Consider the following 14,630-nt stretch of genomic DNA (forward strand, 5'->3'; position numbering starts at 1 on the left):
GGAAAAGCGGCAACTATACGTTGTAATTTTAACGGCTTATGAAATACACAAGAAGAGAAAAGAAAGTCAGGCCGACTTGAAGAGGAAGATGTGGATTGGAGCACATATCAAATGCTTCGTAGTTAGGGCGGGTAGAAGAGAGTTATTATATCGTTGAATGCAGAATTCAACAGAAAGCCTGTTGCTATCATGAAAGAACCATATCGTTGTAAAATCTGTATGAAATATGAGCTTCTCATTGTGGTTTCTCGGTTTAGTCATGGACAAGGGAGCTTAAGGCGCTTGGCAACTTGACACAGTATTATGGCCCTGACGGAACTTACTGGAGCAGTGGTGAAGTTTTATTAAAGTGCATGTTTGGAGATGTAAAGCCTCTTGGGTTTATTAATAAGTAGTGGCATTTCCTGGGATATGTATAAAATTGCTTCTACCAATCAACGTTTGGCAGAGTCGTTCGTAGAGGATGTCAGACTTCAACGGAAAGTGGCGGACTGTGGAGCCTAGAGCTCTCTAATTTTGACCCGCATTTATGTTTTGGATTGCTTCCTTTCTCATCTGAGCTCTGCGCGACCTCGATCTTCCCTCTTCAAACCTCGGGATTCGATCCAATCGACACACTCATTTATCTAATAGCAATACAAGGGACTCGCCGTCAGAATGTCGGGGCGACGCGATTTCCTCAACCAGGCTGCCCCTGAGAACTATGTCGCTGGTCTTGGACGAGGCGCAACAGGTTTTACAACACGATCCGATCTTGGCCCTGCTCGAGATGGACCTAGCGAGGATCAGATTAAGGAGGCTCTTGCGAAGCGTGCCGCTCAGCTAGGTCTTGCGCCGGATAAGAAGGGCAAGGATAAAGAAAAGGATGAAGACGAGGGAGGTGACGAAGAACGATATCAGGACCCTGACAACGAAGTTGGGCTCTTCGCTGGCGGTGTGTACGACAAAGATGATGAGGAGGCCGATAAGATTTGGGAATGGGTGGATGAGAGAATGGACCGAAGAAAAAAGCAGCGCGAAGCACGAGAGCAGGCCGAGAAGGACGAATACGAACGAAACAACCCCAAGATTCAACAGCAGTTTTCCGACCTGAAACGAGCTCTGGCGACTGTCACTGATGACGAATGGGCAAATCTACCCGAAGTTGGCGACTTGACAGGCAAGAACCGGCGTAGCAAGCAAGCGTTGCGACAACGATTCTATGCTGTTCCGGACAGCGTCATTGCAGCAGCGCGCGACTCGAGCGAGATGGGAACAACAGTTATGGATGAGGGCACTTCTTCCAACGCCGGTGGCAGCGATGCTGCAGATGGTACAATGACCAACTTTGCCAAGATCGGCGCGGCTCGCGACAAGGTGCTCAAGTCCAGATTGGAGCAAGCTGGGAGTGATTCTGCTGCGCCAGGCACATCCACTAGTATCGACCCTCAGGGCTATCTTACTAGCCTCAACAAGATGCAGATGAGTGAAGCGCAAGCTCAAGTTGGAGATATCAACCGTGTTCGCGAGCTTCTGCAGTCTGTTGTCAAGACGAATCCCACAAACGCTTTGGGTTGGATCGCGGCGGCGCGACTCGAGGAGTTGGCAGGCAAGAGTGTAACGGCAAGAAAGACGATCGACAAGGGTTGTACACAGTGTCCTAAAAGTGAAGATGCTTGGCTTGAGAACATTCGACTTAACAGCGATTCTCCAAATGCAAAGATTATTGCACGAAGAGCTATTGAGGCCAACAACACATCAGTCAGACTATGGGTCGAGGCGATGAGGCTAGAGACAATTCCAAGCAACAAGAAGCGAGTTATCCGACAAGCGCTTGATCACATTCCTGAATCGGAGGCTTTATGGAAGGAGGCAGTGAACTTGGAGGAAAACCCCGATGATGCTAAGCTGCTCCTAGCCAAGGCCACCGAACTGATTCCTCTCTCTGTGGATCTCTGGCTGGCCTTGGCACGATTGGAGACGCCAGAGAACGCCCAGAAGGTCCTCAATAAGGCTCGAAAGGCCTGTCCTACGTCACACGAAATTTGGATCGCGGCTGCACGGTTACAGGAACAGCTCGGACAGGGCACCAAGGTCAATGTTATCAAGCGTGGTGTCCAGGTCCTGGCGAAGGAGTCTGCGATGCCCAAGCGCGAGGAGTGGATTTCAGAGGCAGAAAGATGCGAAGAGGAGGGTGCCATTATCACCTGTCAGAACATCATTCGGGAGACTCTAGGTTGGAGTTTGGACGAGGATGATGATCGCAAAGACACATGGATGGAAGATGCAAGGGCAAGTATCAACCGAGGCAAATACGAAACTGCCAGGGCCATATACGCCTACGCACTACGGATATTTGTCAATAGTAGAACGATGTGGATGGCAGCAGCAGACTTGGAAAGGAATCATGGAACCCGAGAGTCGCTGTGGCAAGTGCTGGAGAAGGCTGTGGAGGCGTGCCCTAAGAGCGAGGACCTATGGATGATGCTGGCCAAGGAGAAGTGGCAGGCTGGCGAAGTGGACAATGCTCGTCTCGTTCTCAAACGTGCCTTCAACCAAAACCCTAACAACGAGGATATTTGGCTTTCCGCTGTCAAGCTAGAGTCGGAAAATGGCAATGGCCAACAGGCCCGGAAGCTTCTGGAGATTGCCCGCGAGAAGGCTCCCACAGATCGTGTATGGATGAAGAGTGTTGTGTTTGAACGAGTGTTGGGCAACATTGAGGCTGCTCTCGATCTTGTCCTTCAGGCTCTTCAGTTATTCCCGGCAGCAGCCAAGCTTTGGATGCTCAAGGGACAGATCTATGAGGACCTCGGCAAAACTGGCCAAGCGAGAGAGGCGTATGGCACAGGAGTCAAGGCTGTTCCCAAGTCTGTCCCCCTGTGGCTTCTGTATGCCAGGCTTGAGGAGCAGGCCGGTCTTACCGTGAAGGCTCGATCGGTGCTTGACCGTGCTCGACTTGCTGTACCAAAGAACGCGCAGTTGTGGTGCGAGTCGGTACGACTAGAACGTCGAGCAAGCAACACAGCCCAAGCCAAGTCAATGATGGCCAAGGCGCAACAAGAAGTCCCCAAGAGTGGTCTCCTCTGGGCAGAACAGATATGGCATCTGGAACCCAGAACACAGCGCAAGGCCCGCAGTCTCGAAGCTATCAAGAAGGTGGACAGCGACCCCATCCTGTTTGTGGCTGTAGCACGCATCTTTTGGGGCGATCGTAAGCTGGAGAAGGCGCAAAACTGGTTCGAGAAGGCTCTTGTACTGGACAGCGACTATGGCGATTCTTGGGCTTGGTACTACCGGTTCTTATGTCAACATGGTACGGAGGAGAAGCGGGCAGATGTGGTGACGAAGTGCGTGCTGAATGAACCTCGACACGGCGAAGTGTGGCAGGCGATTGCTAAGAAGCCCACAAATGCGAGAAAGAGTTGTGAGGAGATACTTAAGTTGGTGGCTGATGAATTGGAGCAATAGGGTCGTCTGATATTAGAGACTGGCAACTGGTAACTATCAGGGATGATGTTGATAAATGGATTGGAGTTCTGGATTCGGTTATGGGGAACTAATGAGCTTAGACAACATTCGTAGCGGTGGATAGTCTTTCAACACCGCATGTCACCAAAATATGTACGTGTTCTTCTCGTTGACCGTGATTCATTGCTCTTATACTATCGAATTACATTGCATGCAGAGACCCAGAGCTATCTCAAGGCCAGTGTCATGCTGCTGGGCCATGACCATTCGCCCGCTCAATCCCAAAAAGTGAAACCCCAGGCTCCGACTTTGATTAAATAAGTAATACAGTTGCTTCATCTTGGTTCTTGATTGTCGAAGATACGCTTATTTGCTGCCACCGAACCAGCTCGAGATACCGCCCTTGGCCTTTGCGGCTTCCGCCTCGACACGGTGGTCGAACTTGTCGACTACTCTCATGGCCTCGGCCTTTGCGTCCTTGGCAACAGACTCGACATTGCTCTTGATGACACCAGCCGTACGGTCGGCTTCGGCAGCCTGCGATTGGGTTAGGAAATGATTGCAACGTACTAGAGCACAATCGTAGTGTCTCTTCGGGAAATAAACATACAACACTGTCAATCTTGGCACCGGCAGCAGCACCAGCTCCCTTCAGCTCACCCTCAGCGTTAGGGGAACGGCCGGGAAGGTGGCTCTTGATGTTGGCAGCAGCGCTATGGGCGTCACCTATTGAGTGCGATGTTAGTAGAATTATTGGTATTGGGGTTGAGAGCGCATACTCTCGGCCTTCTTCTCAGCAGCTCGTGGGTTGCCACCAGCGGCGTAGAGGTAGTATCCGATACCAGAGACGGCAGCGCCGCCGATGATGAGAGGAGTGCGAGACTTGGACATTTTGAATGGTTTGTAGTTGATCTGCGCGAAAGTGTGTGCTGTTGTGATGTGGTTTGTAGGGAGGGTTGAGTATGGAGTGACAAGATGCAAAGACGGATGAGGAGATGATGGTCGGGTATTTATCATGAGGGAAAGGAAAGCAAGCTGTTTTCTACCTTAGGTAAGGTGGTTACCTCGGAACTACCTCATACCTCATAGGTAGGTAGGTAGGTTAGAAGATTCCCTTGCAAGTCAAGATTACTTGGTAGTGCCCCTCTTCTTTGTCAATCAAATTTCCATGTGCTCATATGCGAACCCGGAAAGGATGGTTGCAAGTACATGACGTAACGAGGGCGGGGAGAACCAATTGCTCGGATCATGAGGTGATGAGTGATGGCTGAACTGATGAATGCGGATAGGTACTATAACTTGGTGAACTGACACTGTCTGATACTGCCTATGAGCATCAATTAGTGGGTAGACTTCTGAATTACGGTTGTTTGACGGACAAGGCATTATTTATGGTGTTGTTGATGTCATGACACTAAGAATTCTATGCAAAGTAGATTTATTGGAAGGTGTGATTGTATATATATCTGTGACACAAGATCCTCAAATGTATGTATAATCCAATCGTTTGTACTCCGTACTGGCAACAAGTGTCCTTCAGTTTACATCCAATCCTTGATGTCGTAATATGATTCACTTCCAGTGAAAGAATCAAATCTGGACTCTTTTGTTTGATCAAGCATTCCACGCTAAAGTGATGAGCCGCCGACGGAGCTGAACCTCAATGGATTTCCTCCAGGGAACGGCCCCACCGAAAGATGCAAGTACCCGACCCGTCGTATATCGGCATTACATCATCGAACTTTAGTAGCTTATTCTTCTGGACCTGGCTACGGATACCTACTAAGGTTAAGCTGTGACGACGATCGATCACGAACGACACAGCTTACTTTGTGTGTGTATATTTTTTCCCATTCGAGTATAAACTTTGCCTTTGTTTGGATTATTAGCTCTGTGTATATACCTTTTTCTTTCTTCTTTTTAGACCCTAAACTAGGATAATCGTATCATTATCTCATGAAACTTTCCATTGACTATTCGCTACAATAATAGAACATCATTATCAACACGGAAGCTGCCTCAGCTGAACGCCCCCCACAGCCTCCCAAAGCAGGTTGGAGCCCCTAACAGTCAGTAGTAGCGCCTCCTCTAAGCTCACAACGCCATATTGTCTCTCCTAGCCTGCTTTTTTGACACTTCACTTTTTCCATCTCTTACTTTAATCACAGCGTTACCTTATTCCAAGTGACACTCTGACCATCTAGTGTCAGCCGCGCCGCTGAACAGCCTCCCACGTGCCATCATTCGCTTGTAACACCAAAACGTAATTCATCTCCGCCATCATTGACGACCTAAACAAGCTCTCTCCCATTTGTGTCTGGGCCGTTAGCCCCGGGCGGCACAGCTTCAATGCTGAGGGTCAAGAGCTCGCGTCGTCCCGCGGGACTCAAGCCTACAGATTACGATCATGAAATTGCCCTAGTCGATCACGATGCCGCCGCGACACCGACAGGGTCAGTTACGCCCGAACCCCATACCATGACAAGATACTCAACAACATCAAGATTGTTGGACCTGGAGGAGGAACACGAGGAGGAACACGAGGAGGAACAACAAGAGAACCCTGACGAGCGAAATGGCGGCCAAAGGAAACCATCAAGCAATACACCCAACAATGCTCACACCAATGAGCATGTCGATTCTCATACTGAGGGAGACAGCCAGACCCATTCATCATCGAACCGCATCGAGAACGGCCAACCTCCAACGCCTCCACAAACAAGACCATCCATCGAAGTCCAAGGTCAGTATGGCCCGCCATAGCGAACCTCAAATTAGTCTGACATATCAGCAGAACCAACCCCCGACGCCTTTCATGGAGATCATCCACATGTGAAGCTGAAGAAGCCTCATGTCGAGCGCGAGACAGCGATAGACATCCTTTACGAGAACGAAAGGGGTGGGTTTCTCTGCGGAATTCCTCTGTTTTCTTCGCAGGCTCTTGGAGGTCTTGATCCACCTGCTTGGAGTGAGTCGTCAAACCCAGTAACACGAGTCGCTTTCATCGAGTAGAAATTGACATTTTTGCTTCAGCCAATGGGTACCATAAAGCTTCACCAAGCAACATCCACAATGCACAAGTTCCTGACCCTACATGGGAATGGGCGTGGCCCGAATGGCGAATCAACCATCAAAAAGGTGTCGACGAACATGGCTGGGAATATTCCTTCCACTTTTCAAAAAAGTTTTCCTGGCATAGCGGCAAGTGGTGGAACTCGTTCGTCCGAAGACGTGCCTGGATTCGAAAGAGGGTGCGAAAGAGACCAGAGGAAGTGTCTGCCGATCCACACATGCTCAATGCGGATTACTTCACGATACGGCCCGCTTCCCACAAATCACCAAAGTCTCGCGAGAGTGTGACTAGCAGCCGTCTCAGTCGCTCGAGTACGAGTCAGATGTCAGCCGCAGACGTGGACGAGAAACCTGCCGATATTGATAACGTGGACGATCTCATGCGTGCTCTCCGACAAGCCAGGATAGACCGAGAGAAGCTTGACGCTGTCAATAACTACATGGAACATGCAACAGACCTCCAAAAACTTCAACACGAGATGCATGAGATAATGTCTTTGTTTGTCTTCCAACAATCACGCCGCATATTGCTCAGCAGATTGATGGAAATTCATGACGAGACAACAACTCAGATGAAGAGGATGAACACTTCTGAATTACGAGAGCGAAACCAGGCATTGAAGGATGCCGTCCATCATGCTGACGAAGAGGTTCGCAAGCTAGCCTACTGGAGCGATGTCAAGCAAATGGCCGAGAGTGGCGAGGCGAAAGAGGCAGTCAAAGGAGATAAAGGTTGGGATGAAAGTTGGGAAGGTGTCGACCAGAGCGGCGGGGCTCATCCAATGCAGGAAAATGCCATGGTCAACGGTAAAAAGAAGCAATCGGAGACATGAGCGAAGATTGTTGTCAAGTTTCAATCTTTTGATGAGTAAAGAAACATGGGCGTCTGATGGGAAGCAGGCAAGGCGTTGTTGCATTGGTGCAGCTGGCGATTTGATGCTGGTGACTACAAGCTAACTGTTTGCTATTGTAATGCCTTTATGAGTTTACTACATACATGATTGGTTTTGGTTTGTCACATTGTTAACATGGCCCTATACGACGAGCCAAGTCGAGGAATGATATTCGGGTGCCCACGTGATGCAATGGCCGACAGAACGTGTCCGTTATCACGATAACAGATAACGCCGCCGCCAATCTTTTTTCCGCTATATTTTGAGACTACTGTACCAAAGGTATCTAGTAGCCCAAGGACCCTGCTCTCAACGAGTGGCCTCTCGAAATTAAGACGTCGTTGACGATGCGTGAATTATAACAAATGTCCCTGGCGATCAAGTCAATATGGCGGGCTCGGTCGCGATGCTCTGCCTTCTCAGGACCTTTTCCAAACTCAAGAGCACCATTGCCCTCCAGGATATCCAACCCCCACGTTATCCGGCTCGAGTCAACGACAGCATATTCTGATGGGACAAACTCAACCGAATCTTCGGAGACAGCCCTTGTAGCCCTTCCCGAAAAGTCTCTCGAAGTGGGCGAACAACAGCCCGAGCAGGTCATTGCCAACCTAGTTACAGACGATACTCACGAGTCCCGCAATCGAGTCTTTAAAGATGCATTCAAGATCGACGCGCTTCGACTGGTTGAAGACAAAGATGCCATGAAGCTCTTTAAACCCGTGATCGGAAGACCACTCCAATACCCAAACGAACAGGCGAACAAGGCAAGCGAACAGGAGCATAGGCGAGACGCACGACGACAGGCCGGCTTAGGTGTGGTCTGGAGCCACTTCGATAAGGCAGTTCCGCAATGGATAGAATGCTTTGGGCTGATGAAGCGCATGACACCACAATGGAGCGAGAGGGCTAACATGTCGGCTGTGAGGATCGTCCTACCCAAAACGTGGGATATTGAAGTCAACAACCAGAATCTCGAATATGTCGACTCTGCGACGGGCGTGCTCCAGAAACTGCGGGCAGTGGTGGACCGTAATCCTTCTGCCATTGTGCTCCGTGGACAGAGCAAGATATTGGTCAAGGTGGCCGACGAGATCGTGAGGTATTGCCAAGACGCTGAAATCTACGAGCTGGGAGAAGTGGCAGCGTCGGATTACAAGACGAGGCAGTTGTGGCCGACCATTGAAAATGCGCCAAACGGAGGTGCCTCGCTCCCCGATGACCATAACGACAATATCTGGGTGCACAAAGAGTACCAGCCTCACTCTCTCCATGTGCCATACGAACAGATCCCGCGACCGTCCGTGTGGACACATGACAACTTTGAGCACTATATCTCAACGCTGTGCTATGGCAAGGTGCCTCCCCATCTAGCAATCAGGTTCTACGGCCAAAGGCGAGTGAATGGGAGATATATCGATACGGATGGCATCAGGATCAAGCTCATTGTTGATGCCTTTGATGACCCTGCTGCAAAACCATTCATTACTATCCCTGTCTTGAAAATGGCTATTTCCATGATGGCTTTCCGAGGTGGACATCGTGCCTCTGCCAACTATCTCATACAATTGGGAGAGGAATTGGGCATTCCCATGGACACCGATATATACAACATCATGCTTGACGGCTACGCTCACAAGCGTGATATCGGTTTCTTTCATAGTTTTCTCCGAAGGATGGAGGCGCGCTATCATCACCCCAACATTCGAACATGGCTGCTTTTCCTTCGACTGGTCAGGGGTGAGGATGAAAGGAGGCAGGTCATTGTGGCCATGTACCAACTGGGCATGTTCAATCATCAGGCCACACGTCGCGGGATCGCCGATGTAATGGCCTCTATTGATGCATATGCTGCTTTCAAAGCTGGAATACCTCTTAAAAACTTTCTGGGCGAGCAGAAGGAACGCTATGGTGAGGGCTGGCTAGCGGTCGATGGCCTTGATAGTATTGTCACTGAACTACTTCGCTTCCACCGTCCAGAAGATCCTCGAATCGAAGATTGCAAGAAACTGGTCAGGATTTATACAGAGTCAGGCCACAGAGTTGAGCTCAAGACCATCAACATCTTCCTCAGCTACGCGTCCAAGTCCAGAGATTGGGATGCTGCTCTCTGGGCTATGTCACTCTTCAAGGACGCCGGCTGCAAGCCTGACCAAGAGACTTATGGTGCTCTCCTGTCGCTTGCGGTCAAAACACGCTCACCACATGCCCTCGGAACAGTCTACTTCTACGGCGTCCTCCATCGTCAGCTTAAGAAAGGATCGAGACACTTACTGAGCCAAGTCCTACTTCGCAAGCACAAAGACCCCTTTTGGAAAAAGCTTGAGCATCAGCCAGGCATTTTCCCCAGACAGGCAATCCCTGATATTCTAGCCAACAAGATTCCTCGGGTTTGGGTAGTCATGTCCCGAGTCGAGCGTGCCATCCTTGACAAGTGGGCGGGCTATGTTCCCCTTAAACCCCTGGAGTATGCGCTCGAACTTTCATATCGCTCCAATGACCAGCCCATGCACTCCCAGATCAAAGCCGGTAAACCCGTTCAGGTGCAAGATCTCATCGTCAAGCTTCGCAGAGCTGACGGTCAACCTGGGAAAATCAATGTGCGTCTCAAGGGTCGTTTCGATCCGGCGCGTATGATTTGGGGCTGGGATGAGTCTCTGGCAGATACAAACCATCCGAGCATACTAAAAGAAGAAGACGAGCCTGACAGTTGGCCTGATAATGATGATGACGTTAATGATACTCCAAAGCTTTTGTTAGCAGGGCCAGAGACGGATCCAAAATCGCCTGACGGTGGTCAAGATGGTCCTCCTGAAAGGCCAGATTCAACACTTTCGCCTGACGCTGCTTTGAAGGGGCTCGAGAAGAAGATCGCAGAAGCTCGAAGAAGAGACGAGATTTAAGTCTTGCTGAACTTCTGTAAGAAGCGCCACATACAATCCCCATATAACAACGCCGTATTTCCCGCACCTTGCATCATTCCACCCTGTATACTACAATTCCTACTAGGATGCCTTCCGATTTTACCTATATTTTCAAGGGCACATTGTGATAGAACATCACGGACTTACCATGTACACTAGCAAAAGCATATTTGTCAAGAGGATGGGCGAGACGAAAGCCAGAACATCGATAAATAAAAACGAAGTTATGAGAACACTAAATCTTGACTTCTCGCACTAAGAACTGCAGTCTGTGTTGCCCTCGAGATCAGTTCAATGTTCACCTACATTACAAAAGTGTCAGGTATGTGGAAGTAGAATGAAAGCCCCTGCAGAAATATGGACATAGATTTTTCCCAACTCACGTCTGAATGAATCGAGCCTACCGTTCATAAAACAAAATTGAGCCGTCAGTTAGTGTCCTGTATATGCTATACTGCCTCTTGATCCCTCTAAAAGCAATCCAACCATACTCGAGCATATCATCCCAGCATTGCGAGGGGGGAGACTGGCATTCGCAATGGAAAATTGGAATGAGACGGATGATCTCATGGCGACGTGAAGAAGATGGGAATCCCATGCGTGCGTGAACATCAAAAAAAAAAAGGATTCTCTCGCTCTTCTTTCTTTCTTTCCTTGTATCCGCCTCAGCCCAGAACATGATATCTTTCCCGAGTCTCGCTCTTCTCGTGATGCGTCTCGGCAAGTCGATGAAGTACGCACGATCCAGATCCAGGTTTGACACCAATACACCGACAAGTTGAGATGCAAGACTTAACATGAGAATATCACAACCCCCTCTCGTGACCACCATCTACCACTTGCCCTGTAAACTTCCCAGAAAGTTGGGATCCGAGAAACATAACCGGAGGTGCAAGGGAGAAGAAGCGACACCCAGGTTGAATTCAAACCAGTTACCCCGTAATTTCAGACCACAACCTATTCTTCCTTCTTGATTTCCTGGGCACTGGCCTCCTTCCTCACCTCCTCCGCTGCGTCCTTGTCGGTGGGCTTCGTAATGGTTGCATCGGCGGGTTTCGTATCGGCGGCGGCGGCGCCAGGGGCGGTTACAGGAGCGGTGTCCTTCTCGGCGGATGACGGGTTTTTGGTGACCTGGCTGGCGAGGTCTTTGTCTTCGTCGGCGTTGTCAAACATTTCTGTATCATCTGAATCCGTAAGAACCTCAGTGCCATCGCCGAGGAAAATGATCCGGCCTCGGTACCCACCAACTCCAAAGCTTCGTCCCTTGTTTTCAGGATCCATCTCATAGCCACTGTCGCTATCCTCAAAGTTGTGGTGGACTCCAGGTCCTCGGAATTCGGCTATCAATTTCGCGTCAGTCTGTGTCTGGACGTCCAACTCAATTCACTGAGCGGGTATCATCCTTACCGTACTCGGGGGGGGCACAAGGGCCATCTCCGTTGGCGACCCGGCGGGCGATCTCCTCGTACCACTCTTCCTTGGTCTTTCCGTTGAGGAAGCCGATGATGACCATGGTCATGTTGTCGCAGCCAACTCCACCGGTCTCGGAGTTGGAGGCAAGACAGTTGTCCATCATGTTCTCGCAAATCTTATCGAGCTCCTGCTTGGCAGCGATGCCTCGTCGGACGAACTCGACCACGGCTTGAGAGGATTGGCAATCCCAGATACCTATGCTAGTGAGTACTGTTATTCCCTCATCACTCGAGCCGACGTAGCTTACCATCACAAGCAATGACCAGGAATTCATCCTCGTCTGTAAGGTCATGTTGCTCAACATCGGGGTAGGCTGTAACAATTTGGTTCTCGGGGGATAACTCAGCACTCTTCTTGAATTCAAAATCACCAATAGCACGCGAGAGGGCGAGGTTTCCGTTCACTCGGCCGAAGTCGACGAAGCCACCGGCAGCTGTGATTCGGTTCTTCTCGTCTAGTGTGGATGTCAGTACTATCGCTCGTGTTGCGTGAGTGATGTGACTGACTCTCGAGTTGGGGCTTGTGGTCCTGGGATAAAGGCTTGGCACGACCCTTGATACCAAGAACACCTCTCGAATCACCAGCGTTGGCCTGAATTTACGTGTCAGCTTCTTGTCGCATGTCATCCTCCAACGGGGTATTAAGGAGAAAGCCATTGGGAGAACAAAGGCGAGGGGCGAACTGACAACATAGAGCTTGTTGCCGGCGATCAAGCTGACACAGGCTGTGCAACCGGAAACTTCTTCTTCGTACTTGGGGTCTGATGTTGGCAAAACATAACACGTTAGCAGTTGTTATTACAGAGGCCAGGCGACGGTTTGTCCATTATCGGGTATGGCGGAGAACGGAGAGGATCAAAAGCTGGCGCATACCGTTGAGAATAGCGCGATCGGTCGCGAGGAAACCATCCTTCAGACCCTGAGCATAGTCACCAGACTTGAAGGTGTCCTGCTTGAAGATAATGTTGTGAATGTTTTGGCCGGTAAATAGTGCCACTTTGTCACCACCATGTCCGTCGAAAACACCGAAGAAGGACAGCTTGCTGGAGTGAGACTTGGCTGAGTCGAGGTCGAGTACTGCGGTGTGAGCATCCTCCATACTAATGCGCCAGCCTTGCATGGCCGAAACACCGTAGATGAGGCGCTCATCCTCACCCTTCTCCGAAGTCTGTAAGATAGAAAAGAAGCGTTAGCGGGACTTGGTGTGACGACAAAGCAGCCGACGGAAACATCGGGGAAGCGGATATCAGTATGCGAACATGGGCGTGGGAAATAATGATCGCAAGAGCCGAATCACAAGCCCAAAGCCTCCGGCGGTCGATGATATTCCCGACAAGGCTGAGAATATAGGCGCGGCTGGTGAAATTGGTATTGCGTGGGCTCCAGCGCCAGCGCTGTGTGAGGGGCTCAAGATTGCCCCTCTCGCGCCGGGTCCGAGTACTAAATCCCAATGGCCGAATGCAAAACAAAAAAAACAGAACAGAACCGCGCAGATGATCGAGACGAGCACATAGAATTCAAAGGCACAAGACGCACCTTTTCGACAACGGGCTCTGATAGAGTCTGACCCATGACTATAGATTTTTATGGCCGATTCGATCGAAAAGAAAAAAAAGCCTAGGCGTTGCTGGGACGAGACAGGACGGCGAGCGGAAGAGAGAGGAGAGAAGAGATGAGGAAGATCGACCGACGAGGGGTTGGCGGGGGAGAGGGTCGTTTGAAGAGGAGGAGGGAGGGGGGGATGACGAGATAAGATCTCGCTCGACAAGAGAATTTTAGTTATTTGCTTAAGAACACGAAGTACGGGTATGAGTATGAGTATGAGTATGAGTATGAGGAGAAGAAACTATAGCAAAAGCAAAAGGTAGAAAAAGAAGATGAATGGGGTAGACTACGATGCCGGCGCCGGGAGCGTGGTCAAAGGTGGATTCACGTTTTCTGCGGAAGAGGGAGATTTGGACGTGTGAGAGATGGATCTGGATGTGTGGATTGTTGAGGTTAGGTGAGGTGAGGTGATGTCGGTCGGGGGGCTAGTGCTGTAGCTAGGTAGCTACCTATGCGATCGCTAGGCTTCAGTGGTGGTGATCACCAAATTTGGAGCTCCCCAGGTGATCGAGAGGTTGCCTAACAATAGCACCCTCGGTACCTAAGGTACCCTTAGGGGGCAAGAAAACACCGAACCTTGAATTAGGGTGTCAAAATAAATTTACCAAAGAGCACCTTAAGTTTAGACGAAATTTACCTAATATTTTCATCGCTTAGGGTCAAGGTCCTGAGTTTTCTTTCCTCCCCTAGCCTACCTACAGTACCTAGGTGGTGGACGTTTTTAGCTGGGGCGCAGGCTTTGAAAATCAAACGAGGCGGGGGATTCGCAGGTAACTATTGGGTAAATACCTATGGATCTATGCATTTTCTCGGGGGAACTGTCAAGTGCAGCATCTATCTACGGATACCTTAGGTATTGCTGAATTTTGCGCTCCTCGAGGCATAATCCTAGGTACAGTATATCAACCAGCATGTGCCAATCAAGGTGTTTTCAACCGTGATATCTTGCTCCTCCATCCCATCTGAAAGAGCTCAACTACTTTGGTCTTAGCACCATTCTACTCCAAGGCAGGGGCGAATACACTGAACTGTTCCTGTCCCTACATCATCAATCTGGGCTGCTCTTCTGCTAGTTAACCCCTGTTCCCATAGGAATGGGACCGCCACTAACAGCCACGCTTTGCATGAAATCACTCGAGGTGACACAATGACCTCACGTCACTGGCTACCTAGATAGATATGATGTAGGTACGCATCCATACAGGCCAAACCCC

General features: G+C 49.9%; 5 protein-coding genes across 5 annotated transcripts; 3 read left to right on the forward strand and 2 right to left on the reverse strand.

The window, feature by feature from the left end:
• Positions 1-657: 657 nt before the first annotated feature.
• Positions 658-3,450, forward strand: J7337_005880 (uncharacterized protein; the record flags this gene model as incomplete). Its single annotated transcript, XM_044823552.1, has 1 exon — positions 658-3,450. One exon carries the CDS (start codon positions 658-660, stop codon positions 3,448-3,450), a length of 2,793 nt encoding a protein of 930 aa, XP_044682043.1.
• Positions 3,451-3,816: 366 nt separating this feature from the next.
• On the reverse strand, positions 3,817-4,341 carry J7337_005881 (uncharacterized protein; the record flags this gene model as incomplete). The annotated part of the gene is made up of 3 exons (XM_044823553.1): positions 3,817-3,987; positions 4,061-4,176; positions 4,230-4,341. The coding sequence occupies 3 exons, from the start codon at positions 4,339-4,341 to the stop codon at positions 3,817-3,819; spliced, it is 399 nt and encodes a 132-aa protein (XP_044682044.1).
• Positions 4,342-5,799: 1,458 nt separating this feature from the next.
• J7337_005882 (uncharacterized protein) lies at positions 5,800-7,355 on the forward strand (the record flags this gene model as incomplete). Its single annotated transcript, XM_044823554.1, has 3 exons — positions 5,800-6,193; positions 6,245-6,418; positions 6,484-7,355. 3 exons carry the CDS (start codon positions 5,800-5,802, stop codon positions 7,353-7,355), a joined length of 1,440 nt encoding a protein of 479 aa, XP_044682045.1.
• A 425-nt stretch (positions 7,356-7,780) lies between these two features.
• J7337_005883 (uncharacterized protein) lies at positions 7,781-10,318 on the forward strand (the record flags this gene model as incomplete). Its single annotated transcript, XM_044823555.1, has 1 exon — positions 7,781-10,318. One exon carries the CDS (start codon positions 7,781-7,783, stop codon positions 10,316-10,318), a length of 2,538 nt encoding a protein of 845 aa, XP_044682046.1.
• Positions 10,319-11,296: 978 nt separating this feature from the next.
• Positions 11,297-13,383, reverse strand: PTC2 (Protein phosphatase 2C 2; the record flags this gene model as incomplete). The annotated part of the gene is made up of 7 exons (XM_044823556.1): positions 11,297-11,679; positions 11,747-12,007; positions 12,060-12,266; positions 12,319-12,403; positions 12,499-12,572; positions 12,685-12,979; positions 13,348-13,383. The coding sequence occupies 7 exons, from the start codon at positions 13,381-13,383 to the stop codon at positions 11,297-11,299; spliced, it is 1,341 nt and encodes a 446-aa protein (XP_044682047.1).
• Positions 13,384-14,630: the final 1,247 nt, after the last annotated feature.

Source organism: Fusarium musae, chromosome 4, assembly GCF_019915245.1.
Source record: "Fusarium musae strain F31 chromosome 4, whole genome shotgun sequence".
Taxonomy (NCBI): Eukaryota; Fungi; Ascomycota; class Sordariomycetes; order Hypocreales; family Nectriaceae; genus Fusarium; species Fusarium musae.